Here is a 26,238-nt window from a genome sequence, read left to right as displayed (position 1 = left end):
GTTTATAGGATTATTGGTACCTAGAGGAAGTAAGTTGAGAAGAAGGTTCAGCTGGTTGGATATTAAAATCATCAAGAATTATGACAAGAGTGATATTGGAGATGGTGATAGTTTGCCAGAAACTCAATTCTTCAACTAAGGGAGAATGATCAAGTATTCAGCGGGACCACAGTGTGGAAGGAGGTTGGCAGCGGTGGGGGTGTATGGTGTGGTGACATGAGATTCAAAACAGAGGAGCAAGGAGAACCATCCCACTAGCAGGCCTACTTATGGGCTGTACTTACATCTCCTGAGCAGAGATTGTACTTTCCATAACTCATTAGCCCTCTAAGTTTTGAATCCTTCTTTAAAAAAGTAAGTAAAATAAAAGAGTGATACGTGTTTTTAAACATTATTTTGCGGGATCCCTGGGTGGCGCAGCGGTTTAGCGCCTGCCTTTGGCCCAGGGCGCGATCCTGGAGACCCGGGATCGAATCCCACGTCGGGCTCCCGGTGCATGGAGCCTGCTTCTCCCTCTGCCTGTGTCTCTGCCTCTCTCTCTCTCTCTCTCTGTGTGACTATCATAAATAAATAAAAATTAAAAAAAAAAAAAAATAATAAAGGGATGTTTAAAAAAAAAAAAAAAAAAAAAAAAAAAAAAAATAAACATTATTTTGCAAATATTTAGTTGGTGATTCTCTGAAGTTTTAATAATTCAAAAAATTAATCATAACCTATCACTTTAAGATACTTTTCAGTTTTTTTTAAGATTTATTTATTTACTTATTTATGATAGACATAGAGAGAGAGAGAGAGAGGCACAAAGACACAGGCAGAGGGAGAAGCAGGCTCCCTGCAGGGAGCCCGACGTGGGATTCGATCCTGGGACTCCGGGATTGCGCCCTGGGCCAAAGGCAGGCACCAAACCGCTGAGCCACCCAGGGATCCCCACTTTTCAGCTTTGTATTCAGTAGTATAGCTAATTGAATTATATTTCAAAACTTTTAACATGTTTAAAAAAAAACAAACTTGACATGTTTTGGAAAGAAAACTTTGTTATATATGTTGTTGTAAAATATGTTGTATGTCCACATTTTATAACTTAGATACAATTATTTTGTGTTAGCATACATACCAGAGACCATTTTTTGTGTATTTACTTAATATATTGTTTGCCTGATTAAAGACACCAATGTTTAGTTGTCTTTCCTTTTTTCTAGATTACATACCGATTAAGGCACCTCCTTCGAGCAAGGTGTGATGCTTCCCCAGTGACCAACAATACCATCCAGTTTCACTGTGATCCTAGTTTCTGGGCTCAGAATATTATCAATTTAGGTAGGCCTTTATGTCAATTTTCTCAAAGTGTCATTTGTTTCTGGAACTATTAATGATTATGACACATTATTGAAAACGTATTTCCTTCTACCCATGAAGCGCTTTTATCACCTTGTTTTGAAGACATGGAGTTTTTGCCAGTATTTTATAAATGTTATGTATATGTGTGACACATGCATGAATAATACAACAACACATGTAAATAAATGGATGATAGGAACATCCTTATGACTCACAGATGTCTAGACTTTGGGATTTAGAAGTTTTTTTTCCCCATAGAATCTTGCTTGTATGTTAACTGTAGGTTTATTAGAATGGGGTAATGAAACTTTTCACTCATGACTGACTGCCATTGATACAGGATTTTTTATTTTTGGAGTATTTTCTATTAAAATAGTATTTCTCATATTGGCTTACTTTTTATACCTAGTCATGAAGCACCTAAGGATTCATTTGCTTGATCTTGCTAGGGAAGATTTCTTATTTTTTTACTCCCCTTTTATGTAATAACTATATTTAAAACTGCCTAATTGGAGTATAACATGCATATAGAAAAGTGCCCCAGTTTCAAGTATTAGAGTCCACTGACTTATCATAAAGGGAGACTATCATTTTGGTAAGATTAGGAGCTCAAATATCTTTGCAGGCAGCTCACCAGGAAGTTATTTATCTTCCTTTCTTTATTTGCTAGTGGAAAAAGTCTTCACTTTCTACCTCTTAATTTCTCACAGGAAAACTAAAGAAATAGAAGTCTAAGAATTCCCTATACATTCTTCATCAACCACCAGTGTATTCCCTTTGATGACAGCTTTTGGTCTCACTGACCGTGTTTCAAAATCCTCAAAGATAGTTGCTGTCACTCCCTAGGCTAGATTCTAGGTAGGAAAGGAAGAAATGGCTAGAAAGAGAGCCAGTGCTGTCAGAACATACCAAGAATGGAGGCAATAAGCTTACGCAAATCTCATCCACACAACAGAACAAAAAAGGACAGCGATAAAGTGACCTCTGCAGCTCAATTGCAAAATGCATGCAGCAACGTATTTATTGATAGATAGCAGGCAACTGGAATCACACACACCTATATTACTAAAAATAAGCATCTTAATGCAAAGTGCATTTATAAGCATCTCTTACCCTTCCCCACTGAACCATCACACATTCAGCTATATGGAGAACATAAGCAGTCATATACAGAAATACATATAAGCATATCACAGAATAAACCACATGATATAGTAAAATTAAGAATGTGTAACTATATACACATAAATGGATAGTTTTAGATAAATCTGTATCAGCAAAAGCAAAATAAAAACAGCATCTCTGTTGTGAAGTTTGTGAAAATCCTATAATAAAATCAAATAATATACTGTAAGACTTCTCAGAGCCATCATTTATAGCTGTGAAAATTGTCATTTACAATGAGATTTGCATTTTAAATATTCTAAGAAGGAGACAAGTTTCCCAAACTTGTTTATGCATGGCTTCTGAGAAACATCTTCTAGAAGAGTGCAAGGGGAAAATACTAACCTAGATCAACATTCAGTTAATGTCTTGGTGAGTTTGGGTAAGTTGTTCAATTTCCCTGAGCCTTAGATTCCCTTATCTATAAAAAGGACTTTAGCAAGGATGTACGTAGACGTACTCTCATATTGCCTAACACAGTGAGTATGTAATGAGTGATAATATTTTTTAGGATATTTATGCTTATTAGAAGATCAGAAACATTTAATTGAATCTCTACTGTTGAAGTCAACCTTTGCCTTATGCTTTGATCAGACCTACTGACGGCACCTTTAAATTCTAAGTGTAACTATAAGCCAAATTGCTGTCTTATCAGAGAACTGATGTAGTATGCACTGTGAGGATATAAGGAACTTTAGAGATTACTAATTGTTCCTACTAACGAATCAGAAATACATTGTGGGAATTTTAGAACCAATGTCAGGTTTCCTTGTTTTGTTTTGATAACAGTAGTTCTCAAGGTATAGTATGAGGCTTGTTTAGGAGACCACGAGGCCTCCCTTTTCCAACTACATGTCTGTATGTGGCCAGTTTTCTGCATATATTTCAACCTAAACAATATATCATGACAGATAATGCAACGACAGATAGGAGAATTCAGCTTTTAGTCCAGACATGTAAAGAGATTTTTTTAAATATAAAAAAAATAATACCACTCATCACTAATTTTTTGAAAAGTTTTTTCATAAAAATGTGTTATTCTGGGTTTATTTTTAAATGAATTAAGAGGTAAAAAATGCTTTTAATAGTTTCTAATATGGTAAAATTTGACAGCTAGAACTTACATAAACCTCGGGGCCTTCTATTTTTAAGAGTGTAAAGTGTTCCTGAGACCAAAAAGTTTCTTGGCAATTTGAAGTTCAGCAAAAATAGCCTTACAAAATACAGTATTTCACTATCAGAAAAACTTAAGAACTTAACCTTTTCTCTTTAATTAGGTTCTTTAGTAATTGAAGATAAAGAGAGTCAGCCACAAATGCCTAAGCAGAATCCTGTCGTGGAACAGAATTCACAGCCACCAGGTGGTTTATCTTCAAACCAGTTATCCAAGTTTCCAACACAGATCAGCCTAGCTCAATTACGACTCCAGCATATGCAGCAACAGGTAATGGCTCAGAGGCAACAGGTGCAACGGAGGCCAGCACCTGTGGGTTTACCAAACCCTAGAATGCAGGGGCCCATCCAGCAACCTTCCATCTCTCATCAGGTAAATTTGGAAGCAGGCCTGTCCTAACTTAGATAATTATAATACAATTGTATTCAGCATCTCTTAAAATAACCAAGACATCTGTCATCTATGATTTAAATATATAAATTTATAAAAATTTATCAAAAGTGTCCCTAACTTAACTCCTAGTTTTTAGTCCTTCTCAAAAAGGAATTAATAGTTTATTTGGCTGGTATGACTATTTTCATCTTCTCTTTGTTATCTTCAAATTATAACAGAGGATAAATGATTGCATTCCTAAACAACCCATGCCTATGGCTGATGGTAAAGTTGTGTATCTGTAACTCATTCTTCCTGTATTATGCTTCAGAATGATTTATACTTCATACTTCAGTTATTTGGTCTTTTTTTTTTTTTTAGTTAGTTATTTGGTCTTTGTGAGATTGCAGTGTTTAGGAAAATCACAGTGTGTCTTAGAAACTAGGGTAAAATGAAAAAAAAAAAAAAAAGAAAAGAAACTAGGGTAAAATGAAATAGAAAAGGGTTGAGGAGTGGTTCATTAGAAATCTCCCTTCCTTAGACTCTCTTTCTGAACAGATATTCCATGAACTATTCTTATTTTTACTAGATATGAAGTATTCCATTTACTTTTAATCCTATTTTTGCAGATAAGTTTATACTCTTTGTTAAAGAGTCTCGCTCAAGTTAGATCTGGGCATAATTAATAATAAAAGTTTACTCAGGAATGTAAAGTCTAATTCATACAAATTGTTATTTACAGTTACATTTATTTATTAGTTTATACCCTTCCTATTTCTAAGAAGGATTTGAAGTGGTATACTTCAAATGGAATGACATGAATGATATGGAATAAGGTTTAATAAGTATCAAAGTGTGCAGTACTAGGCTAAGAATTCTCATTTTACTTGAGAATGAGACTTAGATCAAGATTTTTTCTCAACCAAAGAAAACAAACAAATACTACCTATATTATTTGGTAAAAAGAAAACCTGCCTGTTAATTAAGGAAGAAACTTTTTACTAGTATTTTTCTAGCACTAAGAGGAATGTATAATATGGTTCTTTATGAAAAAGCAATGTAATGACATATTAGTATTTTTTATAGCAATTTTACAAAACATAGAATTGCTCTTCTTCGGGCTCTTACTTCAATACTGAATATAAAATTGTAGACATATGTAGATCCTGATTTTGTTAAGTTGCTTGTGTGAAAGCCGAAAGTGATTTATTTAAGGCTTATGGCTTTCTAGTAATTAGACTAAGAATGCATGTCGAATCCAGGGGAATATAAATATTCCAGTAGATTATTCCTCTAGAACTTTGTTCTAACTCACATTTTCATGGGAAGTGATTAACAAAGAATTTAAGAGAGCTTTGGTGAGTGTTCCTTGGGAAAAGACTTGTACACTTTAGATACCAGGAGCACAACTGAAAGAGTTGAAATTTTAAGAAAATTGAGTGATTTTATCATTACCTCTGTAGACTGGATCCACTGCAGGTAAACTTCAAAGAATACCAAAATATTTCTAAAGATAAATTTGAAGAGAAAAGAGAGTTGAGTGCCTAGAGCTAAGTATTCGCATAATTAATATTTATCTTAGGTGTCTGGGAGATAGAAAGGTGATTTTTATTTAATAGTTTATTAACATGGGGGCACATGGATGGTTCAGTTGGTTAAGCCTCTGCCTTTAGTTCAGGTCAGGGTTCTAGGATCCTGGGATCTAGTCCCATGTCAGATTCCCTGTTCAGTGGGGAGTCTGCTTTCTCCCTTTCCCTCTTCCCACTCATACTTTCTCATTCTCTCTCTCTCTCTCAAACAAAACTTTAAAAAAAAAAAAGTTTATTAACATGAAAAAGAATAAATCTATTATTTGCGTTCATTGCCTTCTCACTAAGAAGGAACTGAGGTAATAAGTAGATATTATGTGACTTGGTCACTCTGTCATTGTTCTTTATAAGCAGTGACAAATTGAAAATGACCTCTGAGCCTTTGGCCTATATATCTCAGGAATTTATTTTTGATCTTATTTTCCTCTCTAGGATTTACTGCTACACAATCTATATAATGCACAGTCTCTATTCAACCTAATTTTCCCACTTAAAAATAAAGTAGTTTTCACATCTTTTGGTTATTCCCTCAGAGTGGTGTTTTCTACTATTCTCAATGACTCCTGAATCTTTTTTCATATTTAATCTCTCATTTTTATGTGTTCTCTGCCAAATACTCATATATTTTTCACTAATTATCCTCTTCCTTAAGCTTTCACATTGCTCTACCTAGCTATATACTTACTGTCTATAAGGAAGTTGTGTGTGCCTCTGGCTTTGTGGGTATGTTTAAATCATACTCTACATCTGTCCATAGGACATGGCTAATTTAAAGACTACTTCTAAAAATTGCTTACATGGGACGCCTGGGTGGCTCAGTGGTTAAGCATCTGCCTTCAGCCCAGGGCGTGATACTGGAGTTACTGGAGTCCCAGGATCAAGTCTCACATCGGGCTCCCTGCATGGAGCCTGCTTCTCCCTCTGCCTGTGTCTCTGCCTCTCTCTCTCTCTCTCTCTCTCTCTCTCTGTCTGTCTCTCCTGAATAAATAAAATCTTTAAAAAAAATAAAAATAAAAAAATAAAAATTGCTTACATGAGTTGTTTTTTGTAGAAGTAGGATATAGAACTAAGGGGTAAAAACTTGATAAACTGTGCATCTGTTTATTCAGCACACAGTCTATAGTCCAGTGGACAGATCACAGTTTGTTAGAGAACATTGTCACCTATGTTTTATACATAATTCATAGCAATAGTTCTCACTCCTGAGTCATATTTACTGCTGTGGAGATACTCTTGTTCATTGCATACATTAATTTTTCCTACACAGTGGATGTATGTTAGAAGGACATCTGGTATCCTTCATGGTTATCTATGCACAATTGGGAAGTACTGACCTGGAATACAATCAAAGCCTATAATCATGAAGGTACTTAGAGTGAGGATGAGGATAATAATGTATATGTTTGCTTAAGCACTCAATTATTTCTCTATTCTGTATTTTCCTCTTGTATCTTCCTTGCATAGTAGTTGATTCCATGTAATTAAAGTAGCATTAGTTTTGCTTTTCCTCTTATGTTCATAACTAGTTCCTAATCTTATTCTTCAAAGTTGCCTCCCCTAAAACAATCAACTATAACAGTTTAGGAGAGGGGAAATAAAACATCTCCTGTCTTACTAAACTGTGAGCTCCTTGATGGCAAGGTTGACATTCATTCCCACACCGAGTTCTCAGAGTACAATATTCTAGCATCAAGTGTCATTTCTTGAGTGTATCAATGTATAAATCTCAGACGCGGTGGGGCTGTGAGAGTGGGGTAGCAAAGGACTAATGTAATTCCTTTTTTCTCTTTTAAGGACTGTTTCGGATGATTTCCCACTTTTTAAAAAGTTATCTCTTAGAAAAATTTAGAGTTTTCCACTATTTCCCTTGTAATTCATCAACTGTCTTCTGTTTGTGTTTCTCTGATACAAAACCCTCCAAGTTCCAAAACTTTGAAAATCAGAGAATCGCTATGGATTCAGGCTTATGCTTCTGTGTACAGTTATGACAATTTCTCTAATATTTTTCTCTTCTTCAACCACAGAATTTCCTTTGGTCTTGAAAAATAGTATCTAAATCTATTTTTCATTGGGTCTATAATTGCTGGCCACTCTTGAGAGTTACTGAGAGTGAACCCAGTGCCAACTAATTTGTGAGAGAGGGAAAAGAAGCATTTACCCAGGAAAGGAGAGTTAATTCCACAAATGAGAAAGGAAAGCAAAAATAGCAGGGCTACATTTTATAGCTGTCGTCCTTCAGAGGGCCAAAAGTTTAGGTGCTGCTACTTCAGCCCTACGAATTTCTTTCTTTCTTTCTTTTAAGATTTTATTTATTCATGAGAGACACAGAGAGAAGCAGAGACACAGGCAGAGGGAGAAGCAGGCTCCATGCAGGGAGCCCGACATGGAATTCGATCCCGGGTCTCCAGGATCACACCCTGGGCTGAAGGCAGGTGCTACACTGCTGAGCCACCCAGGCGTCCCTAGCCCTACAAATTTCACATTTGTTTGTCCCCTATTGTATATGGAAGTTAATACTTCCCTTTCTGAGAAGTTCTAATCATATATAGTTTAGAGAGCCTAAAAATAAGTATTTACTTTGCAGTAAGTTGCTAACCAGAGAATCAGTTCACAATGAAACTGTGACTGACATACAAGGCTACCTTTTTTCTATAACACTGATCTCAATTTCCAGGGCTAGCATTTATGCACAGAGTAGGCTTGCCTTCCCAGCTCTTGCCCTGTCCTGTAACCCACCAATGTTGTCCTTGGAGGGTTTCCATTTGAAATCTCTTTTCTTCTAGGGAAATTCATCCTCTCATGTGTAATTAGTACCTTAATCAACCCCCAGCTGAACACCAGAACGTGGTGAGGACATCGCAGAGTAGATTTGGATTAAAGCTCTAGTGCTGCCTTTTACTAGCTGTGTGACCTTTCTCAAGTTCTTTAAGCTTTCTAATATTTAGTGTCCTCACTTGTAAAATAAGGGGAAGGTGATAATGAAGTAACATATGTAAAATGCTAATCACAATGCCTGGCATGTAGTTTGACCTCAGTAAAATCTAAAGCTCATTAATTTTTAAATGTTATTAATATCAGCTGTTTTCATTATTCATAATTTATTGGTTGAGTGCAAACTTTGGATCCACAGTGCTTGAGTTTAAGTTCCAGCTTCATCTTTTATTATCTTTGTTAATCTGGGACAGGTTATTTAAATCCTCTATACCTTGGTTTCCTTTTCTGTAAAATGAAGAGGATCCCCGCCTCATGGTATTATTACGAAGATTAAATGAGTTCTATCTTGTAAAGCCCTTAAAGCAGTACTGGCATGTAACAACTGCTCAGTAAATGCTAGCAATTATTATTCTACTATCGCATTATTTTAGGAGATCCAAAGAGGGCAGTTCTTTGCAAAATGTAATCATCAGGGACTTAGAATACCGAACACAAATTTTTCCTACCTCCTAAGATGGCCTAGGTCCAGTCCTTTTGTAACCTACTTAAAGTTGGAAACCCCTCTCCCAAAGCTCTTTCCTGATCAGACTTTTCACATAGCCTATACACATTCTGGAAGGCTGCCTCCTTCCCCCATTCCCTTGTTGTAGAATTAAGTTATTCATCTGTGACTGAGTTGCTACCTTTCTCTGAACGTTAGAGAGTTCTCTATAATTTATCTTTCAAGAGATGATTGTCACTAAATTGGTTTAATTTCTTTTTTCCAGCAACCCCCTCCACGTTTGATAAATTTTCAAAATCACAGCCCCAAACCCAATGGACCAGTTCTTCCTCCACATCCTCAACAGCTGAGATATCCATCAAACCAGAACATGCCACGACAAGCAATAAAGCCCAACCCACTACAGATGGCTTTTTTGGCTCAACAAGCTATAAAACAGGTATATATATTTACTTTCTACAGCTTCTTGTTCTGCTTCTCTATTTTCAAATCACATCGAATTTATAGATAAAGCAATGAAGAGCAAGTGCAAACTTTTTTTTTTTTTAAGACTTATTTGAGAGAGAGAAAGCATGTGAACAGGGGGAGGGACAAAGGGAGAGGGAGAGAGAATTCTCAAGCCAACTCCCTGATGAACATGGAACCCAACTCAGGGCTTAATCCCAGGACCCTGAGATCAAGACCTGAGCCAAAACCAAAGGTTGGACACTTGAGCCACCCAAGAGCCCTCCTCCTCCTTTTTTTTTTTTTTTTTTTTTTTTTTTAAATAAATGTGAGTTACAAAGTTTATTACAGACAGGCCTCTAGAAACAAAGGTAAGAGAAAGGGTCTTGATTTGTAACTAACAAGAAAAATCAAGCCACTTATATTGGTATTGGAGTGAAGGCCCAGAATAATCAGTCATAGATGGGTATGGATTTTGGCAGTATTGACAGGTGTAGCTTTTAGCTGAGTTCATTAAGACAGAACTGTTCTAACTAATACAGGTTATATTCTATAAGAGAGAACATAAATGAATCTTTAAGTCATTACAAGGAGACTTCTTAAAAACAAACTGACAGTTTTAATATAGGGCACATATATATGTGATTAAGTTAAATATTTAAGGTTACATATTAAGTCTGATAAGGTTTATTATTTATATTCATAATGTTTTCAGGTAAAAATATTTTCTAGATATGACATTACTTTTTCACAATTAAAGATTCTGTCTTCTCCAAGCACCTGTGTCAACAGTCTTTCTAGTTTAACACTTGTAGATTGATTTCAGTTTTCAGTTTTTTTGCCAAGACTAAAATAAGGAATATGATGCTATTTCCATAATTCTCTGACATTCATTTAATCAAATGATTTGAAAATTCTATTCTAAAAATTATACACACTGGGGGACCTGGGTGGCTTAGAACATGATTCTGGAGTCCTGGGATGGAGTCCCACATTGGGCTTCCTGCAGGAGCCTGCTTCTCCCTCTGCCTATGTCTCTGCATCTCTCTGTGTGTCTCTCATGAATAAATAAGTAAAATCTTTTAAATAAATAAATAAATTTTAAAAATAAAAAATATATACACTGTTATAATTAGTTTGGTTTTGCCATAATATCATCAAATTGGGCAGCCCCGGTGGCTCAGCGGTTTGGCGCTGCCTTCCGCCCCGGCATGATTCTGGAGACCCAGGATCGAGTCCCACGTCAGGCTCCCTGCGTGGAGCCTGCTCCTCCCTCGGCCTGTCACTGCCTCTCTCTCTGTGTCTCTCATGAATAAATAAATAAAATCTTTAAAAAAAATAATAAATAATATCACCAAATTTTCTTAAGTAATAGTTAATAAAAATACTTTTAAATAAAAGGCATAGCTCTCTATTTCATCGGTAGAAGGAGATTCAAAGGGCCCAAGCTACAGCTTAGCCTTAAATTCTGTTTACTTTCCTAATAATTTTGTGACCTTGTACAAGTTTAATCTTTTAAATGTCATTTGTCCCAACTATACATTGAGTACCTTGAAGAGTTGTGCTGAGACTGAGTGCTAACATATATAGAAGCACCTAACACATTCTGTATACACAAATGTGTACTCTCCCTCATTTATTATTTTTGATGGGTGGACACACCAAGGATGTGTTTTAAAAGGTTTTCTGATCAAAAATGTAAACAAGAATGAATAAATGAACAAAGAAGGAATATACAGTGAGGAATTGGTTTTCAGTTGGTTAATTTAATAAACTATAGCATATTTGCACAGAGAATACATTTAGCTATTCCAAAAATGCAGTAATCTATATATGATTATGTGGGGAAAAACCATGTTCTAGAATTTTTGTGGGGTATTACCTCATTTTTCTGATTGTGTATTTGTTTTATCATGTATATAAACCAGGAAAGATATACTTTATCTTTAAAACTGTGATTATTCTATGGGAGGGGAAGAGGATAAGGGTCCAGAGAAAAAGAAAAGGATGGATATGACGGGTGGGTGGGTGATGAAGAGGACATTCACAGGTTTCTTTATGCATTTTTTCAGTAAAGAATATAAATTAGGTTTTTCAAAATTGGAATGCTTCTGACATTATCACTCTATATAGTGCATAGTCTATACATGACTATGTTGGGGGATTTTTATTTTCCCTTGTATAAAGATACCTCTTAGTTGCTTTCCTTTCCCCCTGTATTTTATTATGAAAAATTAAAAAATTTTTTTTTTAATTTTTTTATTTATTTATGATAGTCACACAGAGAGAGAGAGAGAGAGAGAGAGAGGCAGAGACGAGGCAGAGACACAGGCAGAGGGAGAAGCAGGCTCCATGCACCGGGAGCCCGACGGTGGGACTCGATCCCGGGTCTCCAGAATCGCGCCCTGGGCCAAAGGCAGGGGCTAAACCGCTGCGCCACCCAGGGTCCCTATTATGAAAAATTTTAAACACAGCAAATTGAAAGACTTGTGTAGAGGACAAATGATTCTAGTTGCCTTCTCATTTTTTATCCATATACTCATCTGTTATTCATCCATCAATTGAGTGTTCTTATTTTTTGATAGATTTGAAGTAAATTGTAGAGAGCATCATGGTTCATCTCTGTACTTGTCATTCCTAACCTCTTTGTTAATGTGTTTATCTCACCTTTTTTTTAACATAAATGACGAAGAGTTTCCTCAGTTGTTTGTTGAGGTTTAATTACCTGCTCATATATAAGAAGTGAATTGAAAAAAAAAATCCTGAAAGCCTTGGTCTGGAGCTAATGTCTGATGAGTGAGGTTTCACTCTAGACCTAAGGCTACATGGCAGATTTATTGGGAGAATTTCTAGCATCGCCATCTTTAAGTCTTCTTAGGCTAGTCCAGTTCCCAAAGGATCTTTCTGTCCTCTGCCTGAAGTGAAGGACCTGGCTGCTTCTTGAAGCCAGCATGGGTAAGAAGAGCGTAGTGGGACCAGTGGCAGAGTGTGAGGGAAGCTCAGCATTCAGTGTAAGTACAGTTTCTTAATCTTCCTTTTCAGTGCAGTACTTTTCTGCCTTCTGGTAAACCTGGTGCCCTTCAGTCAAATGACATTGTTTTACCTGTTTTAGAGAATAAACTTCTAGCCTTCATCTCTGGGATTGAAGAAAGTCCATATTATCTTGGGGTAACAACAGGTAAAGTAGGAAAGGAAGATGAGCTTCAGTGCTTCTTAAACAGACTTTCCCCAGATTGTCTTGTGGTTCAGCCCCAGATTCACCTCTCATGCTTCTAATTTAATTTCCAAGCCCTTAGAGGGTTTGTATAATGTGTGTTCTCTGTTTTCCCCACTAGCTTTATCAAATTGACAAAGTGGTTTGCTCTTTGTCTGTTTTCTTTCCACCTTCCAAAATGGGATTTCTGTCTTCTCTCCAGTTTTCTTTGAGTCAAAAACCTTAAAAATTCCCACATAACTTACATTAGTTTCAGATGTCTCAGATAGAGGCAGAAGAAAATGTATGTGTTTAGTTCTCCATCTTTACCTCAGAGTTGCTGTCTATGTGCTTATATTTCTTTTCTAGTATGTATAAGTTTTCTAAGATGGGTTATTGTGGTTTTCTGGTGCACACTGTTTTCTGATTAAAAAAAAAAGATCAGTGCTTTTTATTTTTTATTTTTGGACAAGATTAATGAAAATTCTATATACCTGTCCATCTTTCCCCCACCTGACACCTTTCCATTCAAATTACAGTTGAATTCAAATAGCAGAATGTGTCTTCTACTTTGTTTTATAACAAAGGAACAGGGATTAGTTGGACATTTTATGATTTGGCCTGCTGATAGACGACCTTTCTCCTTTCTTGCTATTATAGTGGCAGATCAGCAGTGGGCAGGCTGCCGCATCAACTGCCAACAGCACATCCTCTACTCCTTCTAGTCCTACCATTACTAGTGCAGCAGGATATGATGCAAAGGCTTTTGGTTCACCTATGATTGACTTGAGCTCACCAGTGGGAGGTTCTTATAACCTTCCTTCTCTTCCAGATGTAAGTATACACAAAATTTATACTAAGAATGTTTTGAAAATTTTAAGTGAACTTAGATCTGGTACAAGGCTTGAGTTAGTCAGCTAGTATGTTTGGTTTTAAAAGTTATTTTTATTCTTTAGAAATATAACAGGAAAAATAAAAAGATCCTGAGTGCTTAAAGATCCTATAGAACATCTCTCCCGGCACTGAAGTTAAAGTTGTCTGTAAATGAATGATTATTGTGATGGACTAAGGAAAGCAGGGAAGTATAGGGATTTAGAAGAGGTACTGGAAAGTGGAATTGCTGGAATGTGCTGTATTAGAATAGGGTGGTGGAGGGGCTAGAATTGAAGCCTGCAGAAGAGGTAGAGATAAGTTTAACAGTGGAAATGAAAACATTTTCTTCCAGATCATACTGGCTGGTGCAAAATTACCTCTAATTTGTTTTGTGCTAAATATAGGCACTTGCTATCTTTGTCAATATGACTTTTTAAAAATTTTTTTCCAAAGGCAGAAAGTACAACATTCTATAGACAATCTCCAAGTATAAGTTGGCACTTACTTTTACCTTTTCTTATCCTGTAAAACTAGATCATTTTGACACAAACATTAAACACTTTTAAGAAATATCTTGTCAGATTGTAAAATACTTTTTAAGTTTTCATTTAGTTGGTTTTTCAGGTTACTGAGATTAACTCATAATAATTGCATCATTAACCTTACTGGAGTTACTTAATTTTTAAAATAATTACATATACTTTAAATGGGTAAAGTGCATGTATTTTTCATGCATAGGTGATACATAGGAAAACTTTTATCTCGTTCCTATAATTTTAGCTTTTAGGATTACCTTGCAATGTAAATAACTTTTCTTACTTAAAGAGGCAGTAGATCCAGTCATATTCCAGTATGTTTTACACTCTGAAAAGTATTGGCCAAGGTATTGCCAAAAGGATAGTAAACACAAACAACCCTGTGTATTTATCCCCTCCCCTAAAGAGGACCCACGGAAAGTAGAATGGTCCTTCTGCTCTTTTCTCAGCAATCCTCAGATAACCAGTGACCCTTTGTCTCCCAGTCTTTCTCAACTGAAATTCTTCATCTGAACCATAGAATAAAGAAGCTGATTTGAGTAACCATTTTCTAAATTCCCCCCAAATATGGTTCATAACTAGCACAGTTCCAGATGGAGAGTGAAAAGTAAATTCATCCTACACAATCTGTGCCCTAGGATAGTAGGACTTAAGTCTCTTACAGAATCCTGGTTGAGGAAGGCTGGAACCATATTAGAGAATTGAACTTGATTTTAATCACAAAGACATTTCAGGGAAATAAATGGTCTATTTAAGCATGAAAAGTATTTGCATCTAAAGAATTAAACTCTTAGTGGAAATTTATCGTATTTTAGCTAGCGATCAATTAAGAAAGAAGTGTTTCCTTTATACCTATTATATTAAAGCAAGAGTCTATAAAGGATCCATTCTTCCCACCAAATAGTAATAATGTACTTAAATGAGGTTAGTGTTCTAGAAATGTGTAGGTGTGGGCTTACTTCACTATGTAGTGTAATACCAGAGCACCAGTCCTCAGTGTGAGCCAAAGACCTGGGGGTCCCTACTACCCTCTCAGAGGCTCCACAAAGTCCTTTCCCTGTAAGGCCAGATTTTCTTCATAATCTTCAACCAAAACCACACATCACAACAGGTTGCACACAGAAGCAGATATAAGAATCCAGTTAGCTGTTAGTAAGCCAGACATTAAAGAGGTTTGCTAAAATGTGAAACTGTGCTATTTCTCTCATCAACTTTTTAAATTGGCTACCTTTTGTTATTTTTAAATAAGTTAGGAAGTATTTTTTTATTTCAATTTTTAAGGGTGTGAATGATACATACTTTATCCTTGCTCATAACTTCTTGAAATAGTATGTCCTCAGTATATTTACTAAGATGAAACATTAAGAAGATTGAAAGCTTTTTTTCAAGATTATTTATGGAGAAAATATACATCATAACTTCTCAAATAGGATATTTACATATTTTATTATTTGATAATAATTAAACTATTAAGGTTTTCTATTAAACTTAAAGTAGCTTTTAACTTGCAAAGTCAGGATGCCGTGAAATAATTTCTTTTCTTATAAGATTGACTGTTCAAGTACTATTATGCTGGACAATATTGTGAGGAAAGATACTAGTATAGATCATGGCCAGCCAAGACCACCCTCAAACAGAACCGTCCAGTCACCAAATTCATCAGTGCCATCTCCAGGCCTTGCAGGTAAAAATTAAAATTCTTTTAATTTTGTGAGTGTTTTCCCATTTTTTTTTTACTTTACTTGTAATGACCATTACCCAAACCCCCTTTTGTTGGATGGTTTAAATGAGTCTGAATTTTTGGCACTATTTAAAATTAGTATACTTTCAAAGTGGGTAGCAAAGTTTAAACCTCTGTACCTTTTTAATTGAAACTTATAGGCACTAGAGCATTCCCAGGAGGGAATTAGTATTATACTTTCTCTTTTTAATAAGTTTCCCTGTCATGTGGTCTCTCTCTCTCTCTTTTTTTTTTTTTTTAATGTCTCTTTTTGGATGTAAGTTGACTATGGTCAAAATTATCAGTGTCTGTCACTTTTGATGGTTTTGTTTGGTGTTTAATTAATGTTTAAGAATTTTTAACATACTTATTTCCTTTGAGACAGAAGCACTCTAATACTACACCTAGAGACCTTGGCAAAATAGGTGCTTTAGAACAAAATAAGGAAAGAGGAGAACTTAAGTCATTCACCAGTCACACAAATGTAATAAGGCAGTTATACGACTTAAAAGGAGATACTTAGTTAAAACATAATTAAAATTTCTCTGCCATATTTTGTCATCAGTGTTCTTTCAGTTAGTTTATATTTTAAGTTTATGTTTTAACTAAGTATCTCCTTTTAAGTCAATACATAATTACTAACTCATTTTATAAATGTGAATGATTTCCTCCTCTTCAGGACCTGTTACCATGACTAGTGTACACCCACCAATACGTTCACCTAGTGCCTCCAGCGTTGGGAGCCGAGGAAGGTAAACTGACTTAACCTCATTCTTTTGTATATAAAATCTCTGATTAGATTTCTCTTGACAGTGCTCAGCATGCTCTTGGTACTCAATACGTTTTGAACTTCCTTTATTTTTAACTTTTAAATTAAAAATTTAATAATTATATATTAATTTAATAAGTGAATGGATCAAGTAAATAAAGTGCAGTTTTGTCTTTAAAGGTACAAAATTTGGGGTGGGGTAATATGTTGAAAATAAGAAAATAGGTTTGACTTTAGCCTAATAGCAAAGAAAAAATTTAAATGAACTAAGTATAACATACTCTACCATATGAGAATATGTACAAATATAAGCTTAGGGGGGAAAGAAACAATAACTTTACACTAACTTCAGTGTTCTCTGACTTTAATGGCCAAACATTATCTGCTTTAAAATAAACTCATAGTTGTTGAAATTCTATCTTAACTTACTTGCTTTGCTCGTCTACTTATTATGCTTACAAATTTCCCCTAGATAAAGAACCCCATTCTTAATTTGCCTAATCTATGGAAGAAGCATTCTCTAAAGAGAAAAAAAGTGGCCTTTAATCCTATGAGAACATAGTGGCTATCTGTAAAAGGTTTTGTCCCGCTACCCTTGTAAATAGCAGAACACCAATAACTTACATTTCTAGTTAATTGTCTTCACACTTTGTGACAGTAAATCATTAATGTGAGCCCAGAGTCTCTGTCAATAACTAGAGAAGGAAATGGGAATGCCTAAAAAGAAGACGCCAGCTCTAAGATACTGAATCTGGCTGCCCAGTTGTAGGTCCTCAGAATATTGAAGTCAATTTTCTTTTGATTCAGGTTTTATTTAAATGTCTTTCTAGAAGTATAATGTAACTATTTAGATAGGTTAATAAGTAAAACATTTATTATACATGAAGCTGTTTTGCCTGTAGCAGTTGTATTTCCGTTATGTATCATTTAATGGAACATAGTGACCATTGCTGTGAAGATACAGCATTATTTCTGAAAGCCATTATACTTTGTTTTGAGATACTTAAGGTAGCATTCTTTGATATTTTTTTTCCTTTCTTTCTTATAGTTCTGGCTCTTCAAGCAAGCCAGCAGGAGCTGATTCTACACATAAAGTCCCAGTAGTCATGTTGGAGCCAATCCGAATAAAACAGGAAAACAGTGGACCACCTGAAAATTATGATTTTCCTGTTGTTATAGTGAAGCAAGAATCAGATGAAGAATCTAGGCCCCAAAATGTAATTGCATTAATTTGGGGAATACTATGCCTATTTGGGAGGAAAGAAACTTTTAAATAGCAGATAGGAGGTTAAAAATGCTTGAAATCATTGAAAACTGGGGAATAGTCAACTTCAAGGTTGAATCATTTGAGGAAACCTCTCAGTAAATTAAAAAGGTGGATGGGAAACAGGGAGAAGAGTTTGAAAAATTAGATGCTCAATGAGTTTGGGCATTTGAGTAAAACACATGGAAGATAATTGCCAAAAAATAATAATAATAATACAAAGAAACTTACTGTAACTGAAAAGCATGAGCATCTGAGTTGAAAGAGCCCATCAAGTACCAGAACGTTAAATGAAAAAAGTACTCAAGTTAGATTATCATCAGTTTTAGGATGCCAGGATTCTAAAAGCTTCCAGACAGAAAAAAATACCTTATACAAAGGATCAGACATCATAATGGCACCATCCATATCTTCAAAATGGACACTTGAATCTGAAAGACAGTAGAGAAATATCAAAATTGTTTTTTGTTGTTGTTTTTAAAGATTTTATTTATGAGAGAGAGAGAGAGAGAGAGAGAGAGAGAGGCAGAGATATAGGCAGAGGAAGTAGGCTCCCTATGAAGAGTCGATGCAGGACTCAATCCCAGGACCTCAGGATCATGTGCTGAGCCAAAGGCAGATCAACTGCTGAGCCACCCAGGTAGCCCAAGAAATGTCAAAATTGTGAGGAAATATATTTCATAGCCAGAATTCTGTACCCAGGCAAATTATCAATCATTTCTAAACATTTTTAGACATCCATGCACGGTCTCAGAAATTTTAATTCTCATGCATTAATTCTCAGAAAGATATTTGAGAATATGCTTCATCAAAAATGGAGTGAATCAAGGAAAAAAAAAGACATAAAATACCAGAAATGGAATCTAACACAGAAAGGAGTAGTTCTCAGTACACAGCTTCTCTAGTACACCATATAACAGAGGGCAGAAGACTCCACAGGGATATATGTAAGGGAAAAAAATGTTTGGCAGTATTGAGAGGCATCTTATCACCCTACTGGAGGTTGTGATAATGACTTAGAGATAGGTGCCTAGAAAAGTAATCAGATGGAAGGAAGGAAGGAGAGGGGGAGAGAGGCAGGCAGGCAGGAACAATTGAATCATAGTAAAAACAAAAAGATAAAGAGTATAGTCATAGTACATTCTGTGGTTATGTAATGAACAATATTTCTAGTACTAATGATATAAACAAACACCTGTATTATACAAATTTAACTAAAAACTAGGCATAATCAGGATAAAACTTGAATATGCATTTAACCAAAAATTGATTTTTTTCAGGATACTTAACCATTGCAGCAGTGATACTGACTTGGAATAGATATTGGACATAAAGTTATACTGGTACCTAATAACTTAAAAAAATAAATTAAAAATAAATCAGTGCTTAATGAAGCAGTAAGAGGGTGGCATGAATGGCATGTAAGTGTGTAAGGAGGGAGAAGGAAAAATCTAATCTCCCATACTAAGGAATATATATACCATATATTTAAAACTGAAAATATGTTTAAAATTGAATATCTGAGAAATTACAACATAAGTGTATCAGTTAAAAATGAATAGCAAAAGAGATTTCATTCTTTGAAGTCAATTATTTTCAAATTATTTAGCTTTATCTTTTGTTTTATATCATGCTTTTAAAACTAAATCTACATTTATTACTTTGAAATTTTTTTTAATGTTTAGAAAGGAGATAACACGGGATGCCTGGGTGGCTCAGCGAGCAGTTCAGCGTCTGCCTTCAGCCCAGGGCTTGATCCTGGAGTCCCAGGATCTAGTCCCACATCAGGCTCCCTGCATGGAGCCTGCTTCTCCCTCTGCTTATGTCTCTGCCTCTCTCTCTCTGTCTCTCTCATAAATAAATAAATAAAATCTTTAAAAAAAAAAAGGAGATAACAGGTTTTATTATTGATCTAAAATTTTTACTATCCTAGGCCCTAACATAATATTCAGATTCATTTTTTTTAAAGATTTATTTATTTATTTATGATAGACATGGAGAGAGAGAGAGAGGCAGAGACACAGGCAGAGGGAGAAGTAGGCTCCATGCCGAGAGCCCGACGTGGGACTCGATCCCGGGACCCCAGGATCACGCCCTGGGCCAAAGGCAGGCGCCAAACCGCTGAGCCACCCAGGGATCCCCTTCAGATTCATTTTAAAGTTATTGATGACTCCTGCAGAATCGAAATTAATTCCAAGAATTAAAGTACTACACTTTTCTATGAACTATAAAAATTTCAGCAGTAGGCAAATTTTGTGTCTGAGTATAACTAATAGCTCAATGTATTTACTATTCATGTGGTTGACTCTCCATTACCCACTTATTCTCCCATTTCAGCAAATGAGAAGATATTTCTTATATTATCCGCACTTTCTTTCTGCTGATTGTCTGTTTTAATGATAGTTTTTAGTAGAGGTTCATGTCTTCTTTACCACTGGGGACCCTAATAACAGCAATAAGGCTGTTCTGTTCTCATACATATTCACAGACTCTTTTGAGGTAACCAGGTGCCTATAGCAGAGGAGTCTATGGTCCAAAATTGCAATAGTACTAATAAAGAATGTCAGTTTTGAGAAAGAACACATAACTCTTCTTTCCTTGCAGACCAACTATCCAAGAAGCATACTCACTTCCCTACTCTTAAATAGCAGTCAGAGCACTACCTCAGAGGAGTCTGTGCTCAGGTCAGATGCCCCTGATAGTACAGGAGATCAACCTGGACTTCACCAGGAAAGTTCCTCAAACGGGAAGTCTGACTGGCTAGATGCCTCCCAGAAGTCACCCCTTCATGTTGGAGAGACCAGGAAAGAGGATGACCCCAACGAGGACTGGTGTGCAGTTTGTCAGAATGGAGGGGAACTCCTGTGCTGTGAGAAGTGTCCCAAAGTATTTCATCTTTCTTGTCATGTGCCCACTTTGGCAAATTTTCCAAGGTAAGATGGTACTCGCTTCCCTTTCTCACATTCTTTCACTATAATAATTAATGATCATTGTAACATAAAACCTTAGAAATGTAAATAAAAGTTCACTTCGCACAAATGTATACTCCAAGACCTTCAACATAGGGTTTTCAGTACTCTGCTTCCCATTCCCTGTATTTCTCTAAAAATCTAGTCTATTATGAAGAAGGGGGGGGGGGGGGGGGGAAGCCAGTCCTTCAAATTATTACAAAGCATTACCCTCAAGAACAGTGATCCTTATGCATAATAATTGGCACAATAATTGCATCGTATTTGCCAAGCATTGAGCTGTATCATTTACAAATATCTCAAGTACATTTTCAAACCAACTCTATGAAATGCTGCTGCTGCTGATAATGATGAATAGCAGCCATTGGGTCGCTCCTTAGTTCTTCAAAAACTATACTTTTTAAAATTTAATTTCACATTTAAAGTTGCAAAAACAGTAATAAGAGCATTTCTTCCTCATGAATCATTTTTGGGAAAATGCCAGTTTTACCTCACATCAGCCATAAATTAATGTGTGTGTTTAGTTTTAAGTGTTTATTTCGTATATGTTTCATGCCTCGTTGACTAGACTAACATTTACCACTTTGGCCCTCACATTGTATTCCTGCTGTTAAGCTCTCCCAGCATGGTGCTGTGTACATAGTCAATATGCATGCAATAAATCCTCAGTGATTAAAATTCATGCCAAACAAACAAATCTGTATCATACATGGTATGGAGGAGGTGGGAAAGGAAGATGGTGAAGAGAGAAATGATGCATTAGGAATTCAGAAATACTTTATCTCCCACAGTGGAGAGTGGATTTGCACTTTCTGCCGAGACTTATCTAAACCAGAAGTTGAATATGATTGTGATGCTCCCAGTCACAACTCAGAAAAAAAGAAAACTGAAGGCCTTGTTAAATTAACACCAATAGATAAAAGGGTAAGTTTTTTTAAACTTTCTTTTTTTTTTTTTTTTGGTTAGGTGGATTATTGTAATGCAGGTGTGCCTTTCATCAAAGAAGTATATATTCAATCAAATTTTATACTGACCTCTTTTTTCTTTAGTTTTTTCCACAAGAATATAGGAATCTTGAATAATATAACTTGTAGCTTTTTCTCGTTTTTAAAAAAAATCACAATACTGTCTATACATTTTCTAGAAGCTTAAAGGACTATACCTGAACAAGGTAAAGAATTTTATGTGGTCTGTGATGGTCCAGGATTTTAGTCTACCTTTAGTAAATTTGTTTTATTTCTACTATAAATAAGTTTTCTTCCTAACTTGTTGAGAACTGGCACCAAAGAGATGGGTTTTTCTATTTACTCTTTCTGGAGATAATTCCATTTTTTTACCAGATGGTACTGTGTTTACCTGAAAGCCAATATAGTTAACTGTAATTGACATTTAAAGCTACTACATCAACACTTATATAGTATTAAAGAAGTTCTTTGCTAAAGTATTAAGTAAAATAATCAGTATGAAAGTTACTGTGCAAGAGAGACCCAAACACGCCCTACCAGTGCTACATAAAATTTAATGGGATATGCCTCTCAGCAGAGTAGTAGCAAGTGTATGGATAGCACCATGTGCATTCAGAGAGGCAGCCTTAGGACTGGACACACCAGAGACAGGGCTTTGTCTCTGGATCTCTTGATGTACATATTCTCTTCTTGATTGACTCTTAGTAATCCAGGATACAAATTGGAGAGAGAAGTGGAAATTTATTTTTAAAGAGCTTCAAATAGGTTTTTCATGATTCTGATTTTTCATTCCTTCAAGAACTACTTTCATTTATCACATATAACCCAAACTGTTCAAGAGTACATTTCAGTAAATGACTGAAGAGATCAAAACTCTAAGTATTGATATTTTTCTGGTATTCATCTGGTTGTAATTTGGACTGTATTTTGAGACCCATGACATTGATATTAAAAATAAGCTGTGACTTCATTATTTTCTTATATTTTAATGTTATTTAATTTTATTTTTTTGCTTAGAAGTGTGAACGCCTACTTTTATTTCTTTACTGCCATGAAATGAGCCTGGCTTTTCAAGATCCAGTTCCTCTAACTGTAAGTATTAACATCATTTTGTGTATTTTTACAGAGTGGGATGATTGTTGTTTTTTAGAAAGTGCGTGAGCCAGGAGTAGGGGTATAGAGGGAAAGAGAAAAAAATCTTGAGCAGACTCCATGCCTAGTGCAGGGTTCAGTCTCATGACCCTGAGATATGACCTGAGCCAAAATCAAGATTGGACGCTCAACTGACTCAGCCACCCAGGCACCTCAGACAGCTGGATGATTTTTTTTTTTTTTTAAGATTTTATTTATTTATTAATGAGAGAGGCAGAGACACAGGCAGAGGAAGAATCAGGCTCTCCACAGGGAGCCTGACATGGGACTCGATCCCAGGACCCCAGGATCATGACCTGAGCCAAAGGCAGAAACTCACCTCCTGAGCCACCCAGGTGAACCCCACAGGATGATTTTTTTAAACTTAATTTATGAGAATGTATGTTCTGTACCATTCTTTAGTAGTCAGTTTCCTATATCTGAATCTTAAAGGTTTATTAACACAACTGGAATGCTTTGAGCTTGAATACATTTTGTTGTTTACAAATTGGCCCCAAACTTGTATTCATTTCTCATATAGTCTTCTCATCTAGGGTATTTTACCTGTTCTTCTCTGGAATGATTTATTTTGTTTCTCTCTCAAGGCTTAGGCATATATCCTACATTATTGGGGAGAAAACTTCTAATTTGAGATAAAGACTCCCGAAATTCTTTGTACATATTTTGATTTCTATAGGTCTAGACTTCAAATACTAAGCAAACTATAACAGTAGAGGAAGGGATGTGTGTGTCGTTGACTCTAGAAGGTTTGCTGAACAGGTTTCTTTATCAATGACAAAACAGTACATGAAAAAGTAATGAGAAGAACCTGAATTTTATTCTCCTGCTTGGAGAATTTATTTAGGACAGGTAGAATGCAATCATTTTTGTTACAGCATCTCATTTATTTTGAAAGGTGCCCGATTATTACAGAATAATTAAAAATCCGATGGACTTGTCAACCATCAAGAAGAGACTGCAAGAAGATTGTTCCATGTACACAAAGCCTGAAGATTTTGTAGCTGATTTTAGATTGATCTTTCAAAACTGTGCTGAATTTAATGAGGTAAGAAGAAAAAGCAAAAACACAAAAAAACAACAGGAATGGAAAAGTAATATTAAACCACTTTATCAATAAAAGAGATGAAGATCTATGATAACATAAATTTCTAGAGGTTCTAGTTTGTCAGGGAATGAAAGGTAATTAGGAAGACTATCCACATTCCTATTTGAGGGTTTATTATATTGTAAGTGGAAAATCAGATTACAGCTGACAACTTGAAAACAATTTAGAAAATATTTTTATCTAACCTAGAAGCATCCCTTGTCATTCCCATTTTTATTTCTTGAAATGGCACTTCCAGACTAAAGTCTTTTTGATGTTGATCTTGAAATATTAAAGATGTGGTCACAATAACTCTGATGTTTAAATTTTCTCAATTTTTGATCTGTCAGTTTATCTAAATATCTGTCAGACTTAACAGCCTTTTGTTTATGGTTTTTCTCTATATGGTCCTTGTTCTAGAGTTCCGCATTTCATTTAATTTGCTTTAAAAAGCACTTGTTCCATGACTCTAATTATGGCATCTGATAATTTCAATTTGGTAATACAGTCATATAGCTATTGCTACTTGATAGAATAATCCAGATGAGTCCAAGTCTTTTATTTACTTCTTATCTGACCTTCTCTAGACTTTGTCTAGCCCCAGCCTATTGTTTACTTTATATCAGTGATGATACATAAACATTTTCCCAAAACTTGAATTAAAAGGGAACAAAAATGTGAGAAGTTTACTTTTTTTTATTGGTTGTTGACTGTCGAAAATACTGTATTTTTTAATTCATATTTTTATTTTTATCCAACAGCCTGATTCAGAAGTAGCCAATGCTGGTATAAAACTTGAAAGCTATTTTGAAGAACTTCTAAAGAACCTTTATCCAGAAAAAAGGTTTCCTAAACTAGAATTCAGAAATGAATCAGAAGATAATAAATTTAGTGATGACTCAGATGATGACTTTGTACAGCCCCGGAAGAAACGCCTCAAGAGCATAGAGGAACGCCAGTTGCTTAAATAAGCAACACCAGTGGCGTGTGCTGGTTTTTAGATTTTTTGTTTTTGTTTTTAAAAAACATTTTGTCGGTAATTTTAACATCATTACAAAAAGAGTTTGTGACCACTCTGTAAGTTTTTGATGTTTACTAGATTTTTATTTCCTTAATAAACCATTTCTTTTAATCTTCTTAAGAAAGAAAAAAAGGGAAGGTAGGAAAGAAGTAAAAGGGAGGGTGAAACAAGGGAGGAAGGAAGAAAGCATCAACCACAAAAAGACATTCTTCCTACTTCTTGGATTTCAGAACTACAATTTGGAGTGATAGCAACTATAGAAAGGAAATAGAGTATGTATGAACTCTTAAGTTGAAAATTTAATGTGGTTTGGATGTGTGCATTAATCCATTTTTAGAAAATACCACTACCTGTTAATTATGGCCCAACTATGAGTTAGGTGTACTGTACTTAAGAACAGTACTCCATGAACATGAGTGGTAATAAGAGTTCTATCCTAGAATGCTGACTGGTGCAACGAAAAAGTAGATTAGATGCTATTAAGAAGGCACCTAACAGTATATCATGTAAGATGGTAACTGTATTAAAGAAAAAGCAGGAAAACAAATGTTTGATTTTTGTTTTGTTTTTTTCTTGTCTGTAGAGGTGTTTGGCATAGCAGGTGTTCAAAGCCATTTTTCGTACATTTCTAAATAGAACTTCTTCCACTGAGGAAGTAAGTGTACAATGTTTGGTTTGCTGTGTGTCTCTGTGTGATTTGTTGTTTGCTTTTTAACTGTGCAGGTGATCCTTTTCTAACAAGACTCATTGTTAGTGGTAACTTCCCAGAAAGTGAAGTAACAACAGTGTGCGCCATGTTTGATGTGAGGATTCTTCAACATATATCCTATTGGGCATTAAATATAAGTTCCCCTGAAAGGGGCTAGTATTGTGGTTTTAATCTTTCTTTATAATTTGGAATAAAAATGTGTTGTGGAATTTGGCAGCAGGCAGTTGGAGGGAATTGTAATGAAAATTTAATTTTTCTGAAGCTTCTATTTCCTGTTTTTACAAGTCAGAACCTCAAATTGACTATTTTATCTGATCTTCATTCAGAATTTCATTTTCATTCTCTTGATAGAGATACAAAAGCCCGCTCTTCTGAGAGTAAGCATGGTGTTAATGAGCCAGACAGACCTCGCTAGTGGAACTGACATTCATTCATTCCTTTTGCTTGTTCAGTGTCAAAGAAGGAA

The 26,238-nt window shown here is 35.4% G+C and overlaps 1 protein-coding gene across 2 annotated transcripts in view; it reads left to right on the top strand.

Moving 5' to 3' along the window:
- Nucleotides 1-25,921, top strand: part of TRIM24 (tripartite motif containing 24) — a 99,896-nt gene extending 73,975 nt beyond the window's left edge. The window contains exons 8-19 of one of the 2 annotated variants that reach the window (XM_025433903.3): nucleotides 1,200-1,317; nucleotides 3,780-3,946; nucleotides 9,339-9,512; nucleotides 13,371-13,544; nucleotides 15,668-15,803; nucleotides 16,519-16,591; nucleotides 17,657-17,825; nucleotides 20,477-20,805; nucleotides 21,633-21,765; nucleotides 22,824-22,898; nucleotides 23,854-24,003; nucleotides 24,804-25,921. In XM_025433903.3, the coding sequence (XP_025289688.1) occupies nucleotides 1,200-1,317; nucleotides 3,780-3,946; nucleotides 9,339-9,512; nucleotides 13,371-13,544; nucleotides 15,668-15,803; nucleotides 16,519-16,591; nucleotides 17,657-17,825; nucleotides 20,477-20,805; nucleotides 21,633-21,765; nucleotides 22,824-22,898; nucleotides 23,854-24,003; nucleotides 24,804-25,013 (1,908 nt within the window). In that variant the 3' untranslated portion in view covers nucleotides 25,014-25,921. Of the gene's footprint in view, nucleotides 1-1,199; nucleotides 1,318-3,779; nucleotides 4,049-9,338; nucleotides 9,513-13,370; nucleotides 13,545-15,667; nucleotides 15,804-16,518; nucleotides 16,592-17,656; nucleotides 17,826-20,476; nucleotides 20,806-21,632; nucleotides 21,766-22,823; nucleotides 22,899-23,853; nucleotides 24,004-24,803 lie in introns of both variants that reach the window. The other variant, XM_025433902.3, reaches the window with a different exon arrangement.
- The last annotated feature ends 317 nt before the right edge of the window (nucleotides 25,922-26,238 follow it).

This window comes from Canis lupus, chromosome 16 (genome assembly GCF_003254725.2).
Source record: "Canis lupus dingo isolate Sandy chromosome 16, ASM325472v2, whole genome shotgun sequence".
In the NCBI taxonomy this organism is placed as follows: domain Eukaryota; kingdom Metazoa; phylum Chordata; class Mammalia; order Carnivora; family Canidae; genus Canis; species Canis lupus.
Note: the sequence above shows the minus strand (reverse complement) of the source record. Positions and strands in the feature narration are given on the sequence as shown.